This window comes from Leopardus geoffroyi, chromosome A3, assembly GCF_018350155.1.
Source record: "Leopardus geoffroyi isolate Oge1 chromosome A3, O.geoffroyi_Oge1_pat1.0, whole genome shotgun sequence".
In the NCBI taxonomy this organism is placed as follows: domain Eukaryota; kingdom Metazoa; phylum Chordata; class Mammalia; order Carnivora; family Felidae; genus Leopardus; species Leopardus geoffroyi.
The window spans coordinates 51,281,165-51,302,276 of NC_059336.1; the positions used below are offsets into that span (position 1 = coordinate 51,281,165).

Below are 21,112 nucleotides of genomic sequence, written 5' to 3' on the forward strand. Positions count from 1 at the left end.
CCGCCCAGGCCTCACTGTGCCTCAGAACCTTTCCCATTCACCTCCTCCTCCCTCTGAAGGGTGTGTTTCTCTCCTGTCCGTCAAGGTGGGCCCTTATCCTCTCCTGTCTCTGTCTCTGTCTCTTCTCTAGGTGCCAATTAGCAATTACCCCCTGTTATCCCTTGGGTTTTATTGTTCCCCTCTCCTACCCTCCCCTTAGGGTGCCCCATCCAATATACCGCTGAGCAGCATTCCCTTGACTCTGATAACTGCTTAAGATGTGCCCCTTTCCTGGTTTTTCACCAGAGACCTCATGTCTCTGCCCACTCGTCCCTCCAGGTTTATCTTTGTTCGACCGCACAACTGAATGCCTTCACAGGTTGGTGGGCAAGAGATGCTTCCACAGAGGAGAGATTTTCCTTAGGGACTTTCCTCTGAACATGGCGTGTCATTTCCTGTCATTGCCTTCTTAGTGTTAATGAAAGATGCACAGGACAAAACTAAAAATCGCCATAAATGGGCAGGCTCTCCTGTTTGGAGGATCTACTTTTTCCCCCACCTCCTGGGTCCCCAGTGGCCTGTGGTCAGGCAGCTGTGTGACTGAGTCCTGGCCACAGCCTGTGGGTGGTGGTCTGATGTCCACTGCCAGGCCCAGCTCATGAAATTCCCACTTTAGCCTCACTCCCACGTGTTAAAGATGGTAGAGCCCCATTGGCTGGGTCTCCCTGGTGCCTATGAGAGCCTGGCTGACTAGAACAGCCAGATGTGACCCTCTACTGCAGTTAAGCCCTAGGATCTCAGGGTTCACCTGTCACAGCAGGTACTGACACCTCAACTAATATGCTCAAATCCCTTCTCTCAGCTTCTTCCCTTCCTGAACCACACCTTGCTTCCAGACACCCCCTCCTCTAGACTCAAACCCCCAAGGATCTATCTGCTCCTTTCACCTATGGAGTGTGGGGGGTAAAGGATGTTCCCAGGTAAAGGCACAGGAAAGGCACCTGCGAGTGTCAGAGTCAACCTGCACCCTTTCAGGTTGTGGCCAAAGGCAGCCACTGTCCTTCCACGTGAGTCAAATAAATTACCATCAAGAACACAGGAAAGCCCGCTTCAATGGGCTTGCTTACCCATGCCTCCAAGGGACCTGAGGGCCATCTCCTTACCTACAGGTTTACATGTAACAGCACAAAACAAGGAAATGCATTAAAATGTATATGTTAAATAAAGGTTGACATATGACATATGAGAGGGAAGGAAAGACTTCCCTTCCAACCCAAAAGTTCCGTCAGCCTGCAGGAAGACGAAATAGTTCTTCCCTGGCATCTGTGGCCAGCCTTTGGGCCTGGGTGTGCTCAGTGCTCCCTCTACCAGATGTCACCACCTGTCCATAGGACAAACAGTCATCACCTGTGCATCTGCTTAGTTGCTACAGCACAGAACACATGAGACCCAGTTTTCAGGAGTGGGTGGCTCACCCTCCCACTGAAACCTGCAACTGCACCTTATCTGAGTGTCAAGAGATCTGGGGATGCGAAGGGGAAGGAGACGGATGGAATCCTGCCTACCAGGTGCTCTCCAGCTGAGTGCATGTCAACGGTTCCTATACCTGGGTGAGCGAAGAACCTAGTGGGAATAAGGAGGAAGCCCTTACCCCAGCAGGGGCAGAGGCCTCTCACAGAGGGGTGGCGTGGGAGCTGGCCAAGACAGCGTGGGGCTCAGCCTCAGGAGCTATGAGAGTGAAGACTGGAAGTGAGACAAAGAGGTGACCATCCTTCCTCAACTGTGTCCTCAGCCTGGTGGGAGTTGGGACCACGCAGCCATGGAGTCCAGGGCAAGTGGGACAGGCAATGGCACGCAGCTGTGAGGGGACAAGTGTGTGTGCTCCGCACACCCTGCAGTCCGTTGAAGGAAGTCAGACCCAGAAAAGGCACATAGCTATGAAGGGAAGTGCTGGTCAGCCTGGGATAGCACCAATAAAGGGAGATCTGGGCAACTTCCAAAATCCAGGAACAAGGCAACCACATTCTTCCTGGTGCTTCCAGACAGCCAGCCCCCATGACAAGCCCCCTCTAAACATCACGTGGTTTGTCCTGAAAGTTAAAAACCAGTCCAATCCTATTTTCCCCCATGCCCTACCTCTCGTTGTGCCTCCAAATTCCCCAAACAGCCTCTGGCTCTGGATAATCACTGCATGTTTCTGGATCCAGAAAATGGCTCCTGGCTAATTCTCATGCTGATCTCCTGGTAAGCTGTCACTCCCACAGTCATACATTTATTAAGCACCCACTGTGTGCACTTTGCTAAGAGCTAGGGATATTAAAAAGGAACAAAAAGAGGTCCCTGACTTAAAGGATCCCAGTCCTTTAAGGATTGCAGGGGACTGAAGAAGTTTAAGAAACGCTGGAAGCCCTGTGCCTTGACATAAACAGGGTCTTAGGGCTCAGGGAATGGCTCCATGGAGTGAGTGCCATTTGAGTTGGGTTTCAAAGGATGAAGAAGAGCTCTATGGGTCCTTGCACAGAGGCCCTGAGCTAGGAAAGGCACCGTCAAAGTTTGGGTGGCTGGAATCTCAGGTGCCTACAGACAGCCTGGTGCCACCATGCTAGGTGGAAGTTGCAAAGTCCGGTCTTGGCATCTCACGGCAGGTTTGGAGATCACTACCCTGGAGACCACTGAGCCCAGGCTGGGAAGAAAGGAGGAGGGTCGGGGCTGGGGCATAGGGTAGGGCAGGGTGGATTTGAGAGAAACGCTGTTCAGATATGGTGTGGAGGACAGACTAGTGATGGGGAGGCTGGTGTCAGGCACAGGACCAGACGTGCCCCGAACTAGGGGAGGACTCTGCTCTTGGACCCTTCCCAGCCTATACTCATTCCCACAGTGGCCCATCTACATGCCAAAGACCCCGAATTAGCATCTCCAACACAGACCTCTGTCTTGAACTTGACCCCTGCATACCTGTTGCCTATCTGATAAGCCACTCAGATGTTTAACAGATACCCCAGGCCCAACCTTCTGTGAACTGGCCTCTTGGTCTCCATGTACCCCAGCCCACTTCACCCTTCACGTCCATGGTGATTTCATTCCTCCAGCTGCTCAGGCCAAAACTGGATGTTTTACACTTTGCAGCCTCACATCGGCACTTCCTGCTGGTTCTACTAGCTACAGCAGCTGATGCTTTTTGCCACCTCTGTGACTACCACCGTGGCCTGTGCTGGCAATAGCTTCACAATCTATTTCCATTCTTGCCACACATGCTCCCATCCCCCTATACTCAATCTATGCTCAACAGTGGTGCCAAAGTGATTCACATAAAACTTATGTCAGATCATCAAGCTCAAAAGTTCTTCACTGGTTTCCTATTTCACGTAAAACAAAAGCCAATTTTATTAAATAGGCCTTCAAGGGCCTATGTGATCTGACCCTCTTCACCTTACCTTATCTCCTACTACTTACCCCCTTGCCCACTGGGTTCCAGCCACTCAGCCTTTCCTGCTGTTCCTCAAGCAAGTCTGGCACATTCCTGCCTCAGGAACTTTGCACTGGCTGTCCCCTCTGTCTAGAATGCTCACCCAACACTCCTCTCTCCCATTTTATTTTTTTCTCCATTTCAGTTATCATTTTCTGAGGCGTTTATATAATGGACTTGCATATTATCTGCCCCACACACCAGAAAGTAAGTTCCATAAGAGAGTTTCATAAAGACAGGAATATTTTTTTTGCTGATATGTTGAGTGGCGAGAGCAGTTGTCTGACACGCATTAATGGTGTGTTATACTTTAAATTATGCTATATATTTGTTATACTTGAGAAGGATTTTCAGAGATAGAACTGCTGAGAACTGACTGCAGAGTGGATTGGGAAGTGAGGGAGAAAAGGGGACCAGAGAGAACCCGGGCTTGGTTTGGGAAACTGAGTGGTACCATCCAGTGTGGTGGGTAGCAGAGGGTCTGAGACAGGAGTGGGGTCTGTCTCAGAGGGTCTGAGACAGGTGATGCCAGAGGGACACGAAACCTGAGGGGCTGGAGGTCTTAGTGCCCCATCAGCCGGTTGCAGACCTGAGGCAAATCTCAGGTCAATGGCGGCCTGGAAAGCCTACCTGGGAGCCACAGGCCCAGGCTGTTCTTGAGGAGCTTCCTGGAACCTCCCCTGGTGACACCACCCACATGGTCTCCAGGGGAAAAGAAGCCACAGGCCTGGCTCACCCACAGCCATGCCTGCCACAGCCCATGGAGGGCACACGGTGGCCATACCTGAGAACGGGCTCTCAGAAGAGAGACTGCTGCACACGTGTGAAAATTCCTACCAGGCCTCCATTCCTTTCAACTGGGCCCTGTGAGAATGTCCCCTCATATCCCCTCAGAGGTATCTCATGCCCATAACCCATGGGCCAGCTTCAGGGTAAACTGTGCTTTACTGCCACTGAAATTCTATTTTGCTTCTATATCCAAAGCATGGAGTTGACAAGCCACAGAGAGGGAACCTAGAAACTCTTGGATCTCCACACTTAGCAAGGAGAGGAGAGAGGGGCTGAGTGACTCACGTCTATGGTAAACCTAGGGCACCAGCCAGGACATCGTGGTACCTTGTATTCCCACAGTCATGGTCACAGAAGGTAGGAGAAAACCACCCAGCTCTTTCTTTCTGGGTCTTGGGGTTATCTTATGAGACAGACCCACTGGTGCAACTGCTCTCTCTGAATTAGCAGACCCTTGTGGACCCAGCAGCTCTGCCAGTTATTCTGTGCCCCTACTTGCACTCCCCATTTCTAAGTCTGGCAGAGGCAGCCTGACACACGGCTCACTGCATGCTTCACCCTCTGCCGTCTCAGGCAGATTCTATTTGTGTGCAGATGTACACACATGCCCGCTCAGCTAAGCAAGAGCTTTCAGGTTATTTGACGTTCATAAGAGTTTTCCCTGAAAAATTTTTTTTTCAGAAGAGCCCTCAGGCATTTCACGGCCCCAAGCCATGCCTCCTTTGGGAATCTAAAAACTCCCCTCCCCTTCAGTGTACGCCTGCCCACACCAGGGAAGAGTCCAGGCAGGGGTCAGGCAGCTGAGCCCCAGTGCCCCAGTGCATGGTACCATTTAATCAGGCTTCACATTTCTTATCAGCTGAATAGGGAGGATGGCTGTAATACCACTGAAAAGCTATGCAAATATAAGCAGTCAATGGAATCGATGATAGCACCTAGGAATAATTAGTTACACATCTAATCACCCACTGGTCAATGCCATGAGGTGAGAGCTTCCCTTGGGGAACCTGCTACTCAACTCTTCTCCCATGCCAAATCCAAAGGCAGCAAAGAGGCTCCCTCCTCTGTCCAGAACAGCACCCTGGGCAGTGTGTGCTGGCTGTTGGGACAGGCATTGCACACCCTCTTCCTTCTCTGCCTGTCCTCACGCCACAGACTCAGGCCCATCTTCAGCACAGAATGGCCACCCTTCACCCTCCTCACCGTGGATAGTTAAGGGAAGTTGGAAGGGATTCCCCCCACCTTGCCCCAGAACCTTCCCCACTTGCTTCCAGAGGAGGTGAAGCATCTGTTTCTGTGTGCACATGTAGGGTGGGGCATATGAGCGAGCATGAGGGTGGACCCCCCCCCCCCCGAGACCATGTCACCTGGGAACCCAACCACACAACACCAACCATGAAGAGCGGCTAGTAAGTTTAGACATCGTACTCAGCAGAAGTAAAGCGCCATCACATTATCTGGTAATTCTGGAAGTCTTTGTCAGTTAACCTCTGGTGATGCAGGTCTCCCCCTCATTCTGCCTCAACAACTGATTTTCAGAGTGCGAAGGCAGAACCTGACACTTGTGCTCACTGCATGTTCATTCTTTTCAACTGTGTCTGCAGCTTATTATAGATGTTGGGTCTTAGCGCCAGCCCCAAGGACAGGCTTTCCTCACAGACAAGCATCACAGGCAGATTACCTAATGTTCCTTCTATGTCTCCACGCAAACCCCCCATTGAGGCAGAACACAGTCCTGTGTCCTGTCTCGGTGTCTCTCCAGACTGAAAGACTGAAGCTGATTCCCAGGAACGCACTTCAAGAATAGCCTTCTAGGGGCACCTGGGTGGCTCAGTCAGTTGAGCTTCTGACTTCAGCTCAGGTCACGATCTCACAGTCTATGAGTTGGAGCCCCGCTCCAACAGCTCAGAGCCTGGAGCCTGCTTTGGATTCTGTGTCTCCCTCTCTCTCTGCTCCTCCCCTGCTCAAGCTCTGTCTCTCTCGGTCTCAAAAATAAATAAAAACATTAAAAAATTTTTTAAAAATAAAATAAAATAAAATAAAATAAAAGAATAGCTGTCTAGCAAGCAACCTCTCCTATCATGCAGCATGGGAATATCTGCACCACTTGTCTTGTTGACCAGGGTGGGGCTGTTGTACCTGCACAGAAATAGGGGCACACCTACCTTCAAAAAGCTCCCACCCCTGCTGAGGAGTGAAAATAAGCACTTGTGAGAAAACTCTCAGAAATATGAGGCCAAATATGGTCAATGCTCAGGAATGACACAGAGATCTTCAGTAAACACATGAATGGACCAATGTGCAATTATTCATTCAACAAACAATAGCAGAGCAACAACACAGATGGCCCTTGCCAACCTACCTAATGCCAGGTCTGGTCTGTGCACTCTGTTATTGTTCTTGAAGCCTTGCAACTAGCCCCATGAGGTCCATGTTGTTGCCCTCAGATGAGCAAGGAAACAGGCTCAGAAATGTTAAGAAAATGCCAAAATTCACATGTCTAATGCATGGTGTTGAGCCCAGTGGGGTCTACCTCTGAAGCCCATGATGCTCTGAGCTGCCCTGAGTCCCAGTCACGTCCTGCCACTAGGGTTGCCATGGCCCATGAGAAATAGGCCCTGCTCTACAGGGATGACCTGAGGTCCATACTAAGGGCAAATGCCAAGCATGCCATCTTGGAGCCTATGGAAAAGGAGAATGCAGGATCCCCAGTTGGGGTACTCATGCTACAGGGTGGAACAGCAAAGTCAGACCCAGCCATGCCAGGATGTGAGAAGGGCAGAGTGCCACGTGTGTTCCTACAGTACATTTACCCACAGCAGGCAATGCTGAGCCCCCACCTAGAGGAGGAGGGTTCCCCTGGGCCTGAGGAACTCTCTGAGATTGAACCATTCTGAAAAATGAAAATGATGACAATTATTCTGCCTCCTCAAGGACTTGAGGCACATAAGAAAGGCCATGTCACTGTCATGTTTTGGGGTTTATTCCCCAAGGGCAAGAGCAATGTCAGCTCCTCTCTCTGTCCTGGATAGACACCAGTGAGAGTGCCCTGCCCAGCAGTCATCCTAACAAAGAGGCAGGTGTCTGACATGTGCTGTTGTCCCGGTGTGAAGATGGCTGCTGGACAGTGATTGTTCATGGAACAAAGGGGGAGAAAAGAACATGGAGGCAGGTTCAAGATGCAGGACCAGTGGCGGGGAAAGTAGGAAGAGGAGCTGGAAAGGCATCAAGGAGGTCAAAGGTGGGGAAGGGAAGTCGCACAGGAGTGGTGAGGAGTTGAGGGTGAAGGAGCCAGGTGCAGGCAGTCAGTGCCTGAGACTAGCGGGCCCAGGTCACCAATGGGGATACAGTGGCAGCCAGGCCCCTGGGCACTATGGGGAGTGTGGATGACAGGGTTATTTCTGCAGTACACCAGAGGTATAGATATTTCCAGAGACAGGACCACCTTCTCAGAAGACAGGCTGCCAGTAGCTCAAGGCCAGGCCAGCTGCACCCGGGTTTTATACCATCCGTCCCACTGTGCCTACTTGGCAAGCCCAGGGTGAAGAAACAGTCCTGGTTAAGAGAAGACTGTATAATCTACAGAGCAAAAGTGCTCGTTCACTTGTTACAGATCCATCTGGGTCAAGCATGAGGGCAGGAACTGCCCCAATAGGAAGCTCAGGTTCAAACCCTGCAGAAGACTGGAGTTCCAATCACTCAGGTCTCAAAGGCCTGCTCAGCCTCCTGGAGAGAAGACAGCCTGAACTCTGCAAGCCCTGGAATCTACCTCCAAAGATATGATGGAGCCAGAGCCACTCAAGTACTTTAAAAGGGAATTGATATAGAAACAGTGAAACACCATCTCAGGAAATATCCATTTGGGGCATCTTGTCTTCACTGGTTGCTGAGTGAGAGGCCAGGAGTCTGTTCCAGAGCAGTTCAGGGGTGTTGTGGCTGGGGCTCCTTAGGATCACGGTGAGGGGATAGGCTCTGCACAGGCCACAGTGCTGTCTAGGAAGGAGCACGACCCGGAGGAGCAAGTCCCCTGCCCATGGCTACTCCAGGCATGCTCTGCTACTGCTCCTGGGAAGAGCCTAGCACTGGAGCCTCAAGGGCCCTCAGGGCATCCTATCTGAGGAAAAACACAAAGGAGTAAGACAGCCATGTTCAGAGTAGAGGCAGGACTGTCACTGGAGGTGTGGGGCATGGAGGGCTTCTGAGACAGAAGGATGCAGGAGCCTACCTATGTCCTCAAGGGAGAAGTATTTGAAAGCGTGTCTCTTGTGGCTGGGCCTCAGGAAGTCTGCCCTTTGAGTAAGTCTTTGGAACTAAGGAGAACACTCAGAGAGCCCCACTGATTGGTTTCCCAGTCCTGAGCCCAAGCTCTCAACCTCCCTGACAATGCCTGAGCCCTTCCAGAGGGTGGAAGCTGCTGGGGCTAACCTGGCCTTTGCAGGGGGTGTCAGTGTGACCTGCCTTGGGGCTCCTTATGAGGTTTACCTTAGTTTCTTAAACTGTGCTTTAAAGAAAAATGCACAAATGTTAACTGTGCATCACTATACAGCTGCACATAACTGTTAACCTCGAAGATTTCAAACACCTCCACATCCCAGAGGCCTCCTTCTCCCTGCTTCCCATAAGTCTCCCCACAGAGGCCCAGCTGCTCTGCTTTCTGTCACCCTGGAACAGTTCTACCTGCTTTTGAACTTCCTAAAAGCGAAAATCATATGTACTCTTTTGTGTCTGGCTTCTTTCAAAAGATCTGTCTGTGAGATTCAGCCATGCTTTTAAATGCAGTAGTCTTTTGTTCATTTTCTCTGCTGGATAGTATTCCATCGTATGGACATACCAACCTTCATTTATCCATCCCACTGCTGAGGGACATCTGCATTGTTTCCAGTTTGGGGCCATCATAACAAAGTTTCTGTAAGCATTTCTGCATATGTGTTTGAGCATCCTTAGAAGTCTGCCTGGGGAAAAATAGTTCCACTGCTACAGATGTCTGAGAGGCCAAGTTTTTCACTGCTAGACTGCACTATAAGTGTTACTCATGCATCAGGTTCTTTGATCTTAAGCTGCAGGATAAAGAAGAACATCCCCCTGGAAACTGAAGCAAATGCACAAATGGAAGCTTACAAGGTGTTTGGGGAATTTTGACTCTTACAGTGTACTAGGGAGAGGTGTGGATATGTGTGTGAGAGTGTGTGTCAGAGTGTGTATGAGTCCATGTATATTTGAGTGTGGGCACTGTGTGTGTGTGTGTGTGTGTGTGTGTGTGTGTACGTGTGTGGGCTTACTGTTATTGCATAAGATGGCCTCAGAATCTCCTGGGCAGTCTATTCAAAATTAATGTGAGAGAACCACTAGTCCAGAGCATTTAGGGAAAGGAGAGGAAATGACCAGAGATGAGGCTAGCAAAACATCTAGCCTTTGCAGGCTATGAATCATGAATGCCTTACAATAGCATTTGAACTTTATCCTATATGAAAAAGGAATCAGCAGATGTGTTTAACAAACACCTAGTGGCACCCACACACAGCTCAGTAGGTGTGGCAAAGCTAGATGTGCCACCTACCAGCACATGGAGCCCCACAACAGGCTGAGTGAACTACAGTTTGCTAGTGGGGGGCATTCAGGGGCAGGGCAGTGAAGGGCTAAGTCTAGAGCAACCGCCCTGTGCTAATGTTCCACTTAGCAGCTGGGAGAACTTTCTGTCTCTATTGGCTCATCTGTAAAGTGGGGACATTCCTGGCTTTCATATGCCTAGGGTGTTGAGAAAATTAAATGAGAAAGTACTTAGAAGTGTTTTGTATGCAGCGAGCACACAGTATGCATTAGCTGAAAGAACTGTATGGATAACTGCAGTGATTAATAGATGAAGGGTGTGTTGGCTCATGGGCGTACACACGTGACTTGTACTGACAAACAGCACACTCGCACATGATGGGCAAATACTCCTGCACATACACAAATAGCCCACAGCAAACAGGGGTTTCCAGGGCAAACATTCTAAGATGCTCCCGGCTCAGCCACTGCCCATAACTTATGCACTGGAAACAAAGTGCTCCTTAGTTACAGAAAGGAGACAGGAAATTAACAGGCCCCAAATCATCTCTGCTTTAAGGACTCCCAGTTGGACAAGCTGTCCAGTCACGCGAGTCCTATGAGGACCACAAACGGCCCACCAGAGCCAGCATTCTTCAGCTATGTTTGCAGTGACAGGGGAATGCTGTCTTCTCCTCTGGGGCTGGGGAGACCCTCCTTCCCTGCCCACACGGTAAGATAGTCTGCAGCCAGGCCTGGGACACACAACCTGAGGGACTGAGACAATTCTCATAGCACTGGCACAGCAGTCCAATGCAGTCCCCATCTTCTTCTCTTGGGAAAGGGGTCCTAGGCCAGGAGTCCACCCCCACAACCCCAACTGTCTAGTGAAACAGACAGCAGGGTGGAAGAGGAAGTGTATCTGAGAGCATGACCTTACCTCCACATACAGCAGGGGGAAGATCCCAATCTTGTCTCCCAGCATGCCTTCCGCCCAGTTGTCATCCACTCTTCTGATGACAGTCAGGATCTCATCCTGGGGTCGCCGCACACATGCACGTGGACACGCAACAAAACACACACAACAAAAATGGAGACCAGTCAGTACTGCTGAAGCTCAGAAAAGATCCTAAGCAAGGATGCAAAGAATGGTTTATTATCCATTCTGGGATCTGACATACGAAAACAGTCTGCCCTTACATCTTCACCCAGGACCTCCCTCTTTCTCTCTTATATATTGATTATAGTTGCAAAAATCTGCAAATGGAAGAGCTTGGCAATTTATAATATAGCTAGTATTTTAAAATTCATGTTCCTATTATTTATTTACTGAAATAAAATTATTTTGAATAAAAATAAATTCAGCGAAGTATAAAGCTTTTTAAGTTTCTGGCGCCATCCATGAACAAAAAATGACCCAATACAGTTCCATTTATTTAGAGTCGTGTACAAAAAGCTTTGGATAACCCTCTTAAATTCTTTGGCAATGCAGACAATGCCAAGTATAGATGCACAAAGTGGAAACAGATGGAAAGAGAAAGGAAGAGGCATGAAGCACAGAGGAAGAAGAGCTTTCTGGGAAGACTGGCAGACTAGTAGTTGTGAGGAAGGACATGACCAGGGTGGCTTCACAGGTGCCAGGAGCTACAGGGACAAATGACAGGGGGTGCAGAGAAGAGGGTGAGAGAAAGAAAGCATGGAGCAGTGATGAAGAGCAAAAGGTGGAAGCCATCAGGAAAGAAGACTGGGGAAAAGAGACAACATGGGCAGCGGCTAGCGTCAAGAAGGCCGGACAGGGATGCCACAGGCAAAACTGGCACCTACACCAAGGATCTGTGGTCAGCTTCTGTTCCCTTTCCAATATCCATCCTTCCTTCAATACATAGGATATATAATAGAACACTCCACAGACTGTTGGCCTAACCACCCTCTCCCCCTGCCCCTCCACATCAAACCTCCCTGTCATTTGTCTCTCAACAATCTGCTAGGAGACCAGCTGGACTATCTGGGACTTGTGCTAAGGAGATGATGGCCAGCCTAATGGGGTAACCCCTACTGAATCTGAAGGTACCATCTGCCTTTCCAATGAGTCTTCAATACTTTAATGTGAAGCAATAATACGGGACTTGTAGGCTTCTCTCAGGTCAGAGGGACATTTTAGGCCAGTACACTTCATGGAATTACCAGAAAAGCTGGCTTCCTTATAAGCTAAGGGACCACACAGTTTTGGGATATTCATCTAGGTCAAGGTGGAGTGATCTAATGTGAATGGAATGTGCCTTTCATGGAACACAGATAGGGGAAAAGCAAGGATAAGTGTCTGTCATGGGACACTCCCCCATGGTCTGTTCCAAACCTCTCCTCACCTAGGGGTATAGAGTAGAGTCTAAGAGCGATCATACCGCTCATCTTCTCTCTCCTCATTCCCAAGTAACAGCTTTGAAAAATTCCAAATAACAAAATGATCTGTGACTTTAGAGTATTTTTTCTCCTAACTTATACAAGCCAGAATAATGCAATAAGGGAATTATATCATTGCACGTGTTTCAGGGTAGTTGGTTCTCAGGCTACAGAATGGTATTAATAAGGGAAGAATGTATGGGATTTCCTGGTAACCATTAGGGACAAAGTGGCCACCTGGCTTGAGGAGAGATGTACAGAGAGTGCCCCTAAAATCCCATGCCTTGCTCACCTTACAAATTCACAACCAAGAGAGTCATGAGCCTGTGATGAACTCAACTCAGATTCAGCCAAAGGGAGGCTCCTAAGACTTTGCTGATCATGCAAAAGGAAAGGTAATTGAAGGATTCATACATGTCAGAGCTTTTGCAACAACAAAATAACACACAAAAAAAGACATTTCATTTTTTAAAATTAAAAAGAAGATAATACCAGGTTAATTTTGTTTTTTTTAAAAAAGAAAATACTGTATTATCCATACTATTACTTAGAACTGGTCTAGAAATTGGAGCCAAAGACATAAAAGAATATAAAACAGAAAACATAAATACTAGAAAGAAGGTATGCAATTCTTTACCTAGAAAAAACAGTATCAACTAAAAATTAGAATAAGTAAATTTGAGAAATACTGCTAATTTTAAAATAAATACATAAAAATCATTGGTTCACTGATCTACCAGGAATAATAAGTTAGAAAATGTGATTAAAATTGGCTATTTTAAAAAAAGTTTTCTAATACACTACATACGCCAAAATTAATTACATAAATATTAAAAATTTAAATGTTAGAAAAAAGTCTTGAATGCCCAAGAGGAAATATGAATAGATGTGTAATCTTGAGCTGGGGAAGTTCTTTTGAAGTATGATAACAAAAATTTGGCTACAGAAAAATGAAATCCTCTATGATAAAAACAGCAAAAACAAAAACGAAAATAAGCTAGCAAAATACTTGGAGGATATATGACAAAGACTTAATATTAATATTATATAAAGACTTAAATACACAATAGAACAAAAAGACAAATGTCTTAAAAGAAAAATAGGCTAAGAGCAATACATCTCACAAAAAAAGAAAAGCAAATTGCCATTAAACATATTTTAAAAAGTTATACCTCACAAATAAAAAAATACAACTGTAAACAACAAGAGCTCTCTCTTTCTTCTTTGTTCTATTTTTCTTAACAAATTAGCAAACAAAGAACATAAAGCCAACTCACAGTGCTGGTCAGCATGCACGGAATAGGCACTCAATTATTTTGGGTGGAGATATACATTTATGGCAGGCAGTTTGGCAATTTCTAAGATCAAAGCCTGCATACCCACTGATCTAACTCTACCCTAGGAAAATCAGATGTGCAAAAAGATTTAGCTCTGAGAATGCTCATTATAGTGTTTGTTCAATTAGATAGAAACTAAAGATAAATGTACAGCAAAAGAGGTTTGGTTAAATAAATTATGGTATTGTGCTCCAATACTATTCCCAACTCCAGCACTCTCTAGCCATCCTGTCCTACCTAAGGAGGAAAGGGGAAAATGGAGACACACATACAGAGTTCACAATCTAGAAGTACAGCCTCCTGAAAGGACTGAGACCCTATAATAGGATCATAGGACTATACACTGCTTCCCTTTTCCCCAAACCATACCAAAACATAACTAAAGGCCAATTTATAGCAATTCCTTTTACCTGGTACATCATGTCTGGCTATCAAAAAAAAAAAATTACTACATATGCCAAAGGCAAAACAAAACAAAAATCAAAAATACAGTTTGAAGAGACAGAGTAAGAATCAGAACCAGACTCAGGCATAGAGGGATGCTGGAACTAATTAATACACTAAGGGCTCTAATGGATTAAGCAGACAGAAGGTAAGAACAGAGAACAGATGGGCAATGTAAGTAGAGAGACAGAAAGTCTAAGAAAGAACCAAAAAGTAATGCTAGAGTACAAAGACACCATCATAGAAATGAAAAATAATTTGATAGGCTAATTAGTACTCTGAACATGGCTGAGGAAGGAATCTCTGACCTTAAGGATTTCAATAGAAACCTCCAAAACTGAAAAGCAAAGAGAACAAAGACTGAGGGAAAAAAAAGAACAGGATATTCAAGGGCTGTAAGATAACTACAGAACTACAAAAGGTGTTAACATATGTATAATGGGAATATCAGATGAAGAAGAAAGAAAGGAACAGAAGAAATATTTGACACAATAACAACTGAGAATTTCTCTAAATTAATGTCAGACACCAAACCACAGATACAGGAAGTTCAGAGAACACTAAGATAAATGCCGAAAAATAAATAAATAAATAAAAAACTACCTACACATATCAAACTGCTGAAAATCAAAGATAAAAAAACAGTGAAAGAGACCAGAGGGAGAAAATATCATACTTACAGAGGAGCAAAAATAAGAATCACACCTGACTTCTCAAAAACCATGCCAGCAAGAAGAGAGTGGAGTGAAATATACCAAGTATGGAGAGGGAAAAAAAAAACCCACCAGCCTAGAATTAAGTATACTGAAAAATTATCCTTCAATAATGAGGGAGAATAAAGACTTTCTCAGACAAACAAAAACTGAGGGAATTTATTGCCAGTGGGCCTGCCCTTGTGAGAAGTTCTTTAGAGAAAAGTATGTAGGTCAAAAACCCAAATCTATATAAAGAAAAGAACATGGGAGAAGAACTGAAGGTAAAATAAAACTTTTATTTTTCTTATTCCTAATTTATCTAACTGAATAGTTTGTTCAAAATCAAAATAGCAACACTGTATTTGATTACATATGCTTATGTACATATGTGTGTGTGTGTGTGTGTGTGTGTGTGTGTGTGTGTATATCATGTATATACTTATGTATAAATGAAAGGAATGACAGAATGATATAAGGGACAGGAGAGAAGAGTTATGATTATTTTGTTATTACAGAGTATTCATACTACCTGTGAAATAGTGTGATATTTTTGAAAGTTTTTTTATTTTCTTAAAATATTTTTAATGTTTCTTTTAGAGAGAGAGAGCACGGAACATGGGGGAGGGGCAGAGAGAGAGGGAGACATAGAGTCTGAAGCAGGTTCCAGGGTCTGAGCTGTCAGCACAGAGCCCAATGCAGGGCTTAAACTCATGAACCATGAGATCATGATCTGAGCTGAAGTCAGACCGACTGAGGCACCCAGGTGCCCCTGAAAGTGAACATGATTAATTGAAAATATATATTGCAAACTCTAGGGCAACTACTAACAATTTTTTTAAGGTATAATTGACATGCTAAGAAAGGAGAGAAAATAGAATCAATTAAATCCACAAAAAGGAAAAAAAAATAGAAGACAAAAATAGGAACAAAAATCAAAAGCAACAAATAGAAAACAGAAATAAATATGGTAATAAGTATTTCAAAAATATCAAATAATCACTCTGAAAGTCAATGGTCTAAATTCACAAACTGAAAGATAAAGATTATCACAGTGGATCAAAATGCAAGACCCAACTAGATGTTGTTTACAATAAACCCAGTTTAAATATAAAGATACATGTCAATTAAAGGTAAATGTATGGAGAAAGATATACCATGATAATACTAATCAAAAGAAAGTGGGAATAGCTACATTAATTTTGAACAAAGCATAATTCACAGCAAGTACTGTTGTTTGGGATAAAGAAGGGGATTACATAATGAGAAAGGAGTCAATTCTCCAAGAAGACATAACAAACCTTAATGTATACGCATTTAACAACAGAAAGTCAAAATATATCAGGCAAGACGAACTTAACTGCAAGGAGAAATAGATAAATCCACTATTATATTTGGAGACTTCAATGTCCCTCTATCAGAAATGGACATATCCAGCAGGCAGAAAAATCACTAAAGACATAGTTGAAGGCAACAACACCTATCAATCAACTGAATATAATAGACATCTATAAACTACTTCATCTAAGAACAGTAAAATATACATTCTTCTCAAGCTCACATGGAGCATTCACCAAGATAGATCACATTTGGGGCCATAAAATATACCTTAACAAAGTTAAAAGAATAGAAACCATACAATGTTGGTTCTCAGACCACAGTGGAATTAAACTAGAATCAATAACAGAAAGGTAACTGGAAAATCACAAAATACTTGGGAATTAAACAATACAATACTAAATAACACTTGGTTCAAAGAAAAAGAATCAGGGGAAATTTAAAATTTTTTTTAAATAAATGAAAATAAAAACGCAACTTGTCAAAATTGTGCGCTGAGGAAAATTTATAACATTGAATGCATATATCAGAAAAAAAGAAAGATCTAAAATCAATAATCTAACCTTCCACCTTAGAAAACTAGAACAAGAAAAAGCAAATTCAATCCAAAGCAAGTAAAAGAAAAGAAATTATAGATATTAGAACAGAAATCAATGAAATTAAAAATAGGAAATCAATAAATTAAATCAACAAAACCAAGAGCTGGTTATTTGAAAAGATCAATAAAATAGATAAACCTCTAACCAGGCTAATAAAAAAAGAGAGGAGACACAAACTATTAATATCAATAATGAAAGAGAGGACATTATTATAGATCCTAGACATTAAAGGGATAATAAAGTAATATTATGAACAATTCCATGCCCACAAATTTGATAACCTAAATGAAATGAACTAATTCCTTTAATGACATAATCTGCTAAAATTTATACAAGAAATAGACAATCTGAATAGGCCTGTATCTTTTAAAGAAATTGAATCAATAATTAATAAATTTCCAAAACAGAAAGCACCAGGCCCAGATGAAGTGACTAGTGAATTCTCCCAAAAATTTAAAGAAGAAATTATACCAAATTATCTACTAATCTCTTCCAGAAGTAGAAGCATAAGGGGCTACTTCCTAATTCATTTTATGAAGCTACCATTACACTAATACTGAAACCAGGCAAAGACACAGCAGGTAAAGAAAACCACAGATCAATATTTCTCATAAGCATAGATGCAAAAATCCTCAACAAAATATTAGTAAACTGAATCCAACGAAGTATAAAAACAATTATGCAGCATGACCATGGGATTTATCCTAGATATGCAACTCTGGTTCAACATTCAAAAATCAATTAATGCAATTCATCACATAAACAAGCTAAAGAAGAAAAATCACATCTTCACATCAATAGATGCAGAAAAAGCATTTGACAAAATCAAACACTGATTCATGATAAAAAAAAAATAGCTCTCAGCAAGTTAGGAATGGAGTGAAATTTTCCTCAGCTTCTGAAGAACATTTACAAAAAACCTAAGCTGACATCACAGTGGTGAGAAACAAGAAGCTTTCCCACAAAGTTCAGGAATAAGGCAAAATATTTTCCCCCTCACCACGGCCTTTCAATATCATACTGGAAATCCTATCTAATGCAATAAGATATGAAGGGCATACAAATTGGGAAGGAAGAAATAAAGCTATCTTAGTTCACAGATGATATAATTGTCTAAGTAAAAAATTTGAAAGAATCAACAAAAAAACCCTCTTGGAACTAATAAGCAATTATAGCAAGGTTGCAGGATAGAAGATTAATATACAAAAATTAAACACTTTTCTACATACTAGTAACAAGTGGAATTTGACACTAAAAACACAATACTATTTACATTAGCACCTAAAAAAATGAAATGCTAAGGTATAAATCTAACAAAATACCTACAAGAGCTATATGAGGAAAACTGCAAAACTCTGATGAATAAAATTAAATAACAAAATAGAGAGATGTTCCATGTTCATGGATAGGAAGACTCAACACTGTCAAGATGTCAGTTTTTCTCAACTTCTAGATTTAATGCAATTCCATCCAAAATCTCAGCAAGTTATTTTGTGGATATTGACAAGCTAATTCTAAAATTTATATGAAAAAGCAAAAGACCCAAATAGCCAACACAATTTGAAAGAGAAGAACAAAGATTTACACTATACAACTTCAAGACTTACTTAAAGCTACAGTACTGAAGACAGGGTGGTATTGGTAACAGAATAAAAAAGTAGATCAGTGGAACATAATAGAGCATCCAGAATTAGACTGACATAAATACAGTCAACAGATCTTTGACAAAGGAACAAGACAACATAATGGAGAAAAGACAGTCTTTTCAACAAATGGTGCTGAAACAATTGGACACTTACATGTGAAAAATGAATCTAGACACAGACCTTACACCCTTCACAAAAATTAACTCAAAATGAACCACAGAATAAACGTAAAACACAAAAATATAAAACGCTTAGAAGATAACATAGGAGAATATCCAAATGACCTTGGGGTTTGGTGATGAGTTTTTGGATACAACATCAAAGACCAGACTATGGAAGAATTGATAAGCTGGGCATCATTAAAATTAAAAATTTATGTTCTGCAAAATACACTGTGAAGAGAATAAAAAATAAGACATGGACTCATGAAAATATTTCCAAAGTACATAAAGGACTATTATTCAAAAAATACAAAGAACTCTTAAAACTCAACAATAACAAAGGCACCTGGCTGGCTCAGTTGGTAGAGCATATGACACTTGATCTCAGGGTTGTGAGTTCAAGCCCCACACTGGGTGTGGAGCCTACTCAAAAACATAAGAAAACAAACAATCCAATTTAAAAATGGACCAAAGACCTAACAGACACTTCACCAAATAAGATATAAGATGGCAAATACAAATATGAAAAAATGCTCCATGTCAAATGTCACTAGGGCAATGCAAATTAAAACAACAACGAGATGTCACTACACACCTATTAGAATGGCCAAAATCCAGAACACTGACAACACCAAATGCTGGCAAGGATGTGGATTAACATGAATAGTCATTCACGGCTGATGGGAGAACAAAATCATACAGCCACTTCAGAAGACAGTTTGGTGGTTTCTTACAGAATTAAACATACTCTTACCTTAAAATCCAGCAGTATTTACCCAAAGGAGTTGAAAACTTATGTCCACACAAAAACTTGCATAAGATATTTATAGCAGTTTATTCGTAATTGCTAACAGTTGGAAATAGTCAAGTGATGTCCTTCAGTAGGTGAATGGATAAATAAACTGGTACATAAAGACAACAGAGTATTATCCAGTGCTAAAAAGAAGTGAGTTATGAAGCAATGAAAGGACACGGAAGAAATGTAAGTCCATATTATTATGTCAAAGAAGCCAATCTGAAAAGTTTACATATTAAGTGATTCCAACTATGTGACATTGTGGAAAAGTCAAAACTATGGAGACAATAAAAAGATCAATGGTTGCCAAGGACTGGGGAGTAGGGAGGAATGGGGTGAATAGGTGGAGCACAGAAGATTTTTAGGGTAGTGAAAATACTCTATTTGATACCATAATGATAGATACATATCATTATAAATTTGTCCAAACCCACAGAATGTACAACCCCAAGAGTTAACCCTAATGTAAACTATGGACTCTGGGTGATTATGATGTATCAGTAGAGGTTCATTAATGGGAACACATGTACCTCTCTGGTGAAAGATGCTGATAGTGGAGAAGGCAGTCCATGTGTGAGGCTAGGGTTGTATGGGAAATCTCTGTATCTTCTGCTCAGTTCAGGAGTAAAACTAAAATTGCTCTACAAATTAAGTCTATTTAAAAAAAAAAAAACTAATAGCACCACAGAGAAATGAACATGAACAAACTATAGCACCCTACAACACTACAGATGGAGTGCACAAATGTAATGTTGAGAGAACACAAAACTGGACTCAAAAATATACTCTGCATGTTTCATTTATTTGACTTTCAAGAACAGACATGACTCATCCATGATGTTAGGGCCATGGGAAGAGGGAAGGACTGGGATGCCAATATCCCACCATCTCTCCACTAGGTAGTGAGTATAAGGATTTTATTTCCAACCATCAAGCTGCACAATTTTGATTAGTGGACTTACTGTTGCAATATGCTTTATTTAGGTTAAAAGGTTTTTTTTAAGTATAGACAAGTTACAACACACCTTGAGTACTGCATTTGGTCTTAACACATCCCTAAAGGGACTTCACATACTCAGGAAGCCAACCATTATGTGAACACTCTGAAATCAAGTCACAGAAAGCCAGAGAAGAAAGCGGGATCACTGAGCCTGAGACATGAGAAAGCTGGGTGGGGGGCATGGTTACTGTCTTCCAGCTTCGGCATCATTACCACACTGAAAAGCTGGACTCATTCTGAGTCACCTGGGAGGGTAGAATACACACCAAGGGCTCCAAGTTACTGAGAAGCCAACACAGCTCCACATAAGGGAGAGCTATTCCCAAGTGAGTGTCCTCTCTCTGGCCAGGGGCTTTGTCATCATTCCAAGTGTTACACAGTGCCAACCTGTTCCTCATGTGGCTACCAATATGCAAGCATCCCCTAAGAGCCAGGCATGAGGAAGAAGCTGTCCCTTCCCAAGAAAAGATCGGCACTTGGTGGAGGAGGTCTGCTTATAAAGAGATGGACAGTATCCAATAAAATGTACATACAGTGAAATCCCAGCATAATGCAGTAAGTGGGGTCAAAATCCAACTCTGTCAGTGTGCTACTGTGAGGTTAGTGGAACCTGCATAGCCCCATTTTCCCATCAGATGCCAATTCAATGTAGTCCCAGCTCTGGTTTGGTGGTACCTTGTGGCAGGTCTCTGACCTGGCTCAAATATTGATGCGGCTGGGTGGGGGCGCAATTCTTGGTCCTGCAGCTGGCTGGGATTTCATGGCAGTGGCAGGATCCATAACACTCTTATTTAGCTGGCATAAATCTTGTTGGGGATACTGGGCTGGGAGAATAGAGGGTTCAGGGAGCCAGTCACTCTCCGTACACACAAAAAAACTAACTTTGCCTAGGAGTGCTGAGAAAGGTTTCCCACAGCTCTGCCTCTAAACCAAACTCTC

The 21,112-nt window shown here is 43.3% G+C and overlaps 1 protein-coding gene across 1 annotated transcript in view; it reads right to left on the reverse strand.

The window, feature by feature from the left end:
- Positions 1–21,112, reverse strand: part of SH3RF3 (SH3 domain containing ring finger 3) — a 372,140-nt gene that overhangs the window by 128,714 nt on the left and 222,314 nt on the right. Inside the window, exon 3 of the mRNA XM_045443725.1 lies at positions 10,701–10,796. Within this exon, the coding sequence (XP_045299681.1) occupies positions 10,701–10,796 (96 nt within the window). The remainder of the gene's footprint in view (positions 1–10,700; positions 10,797–21,112) is intronic.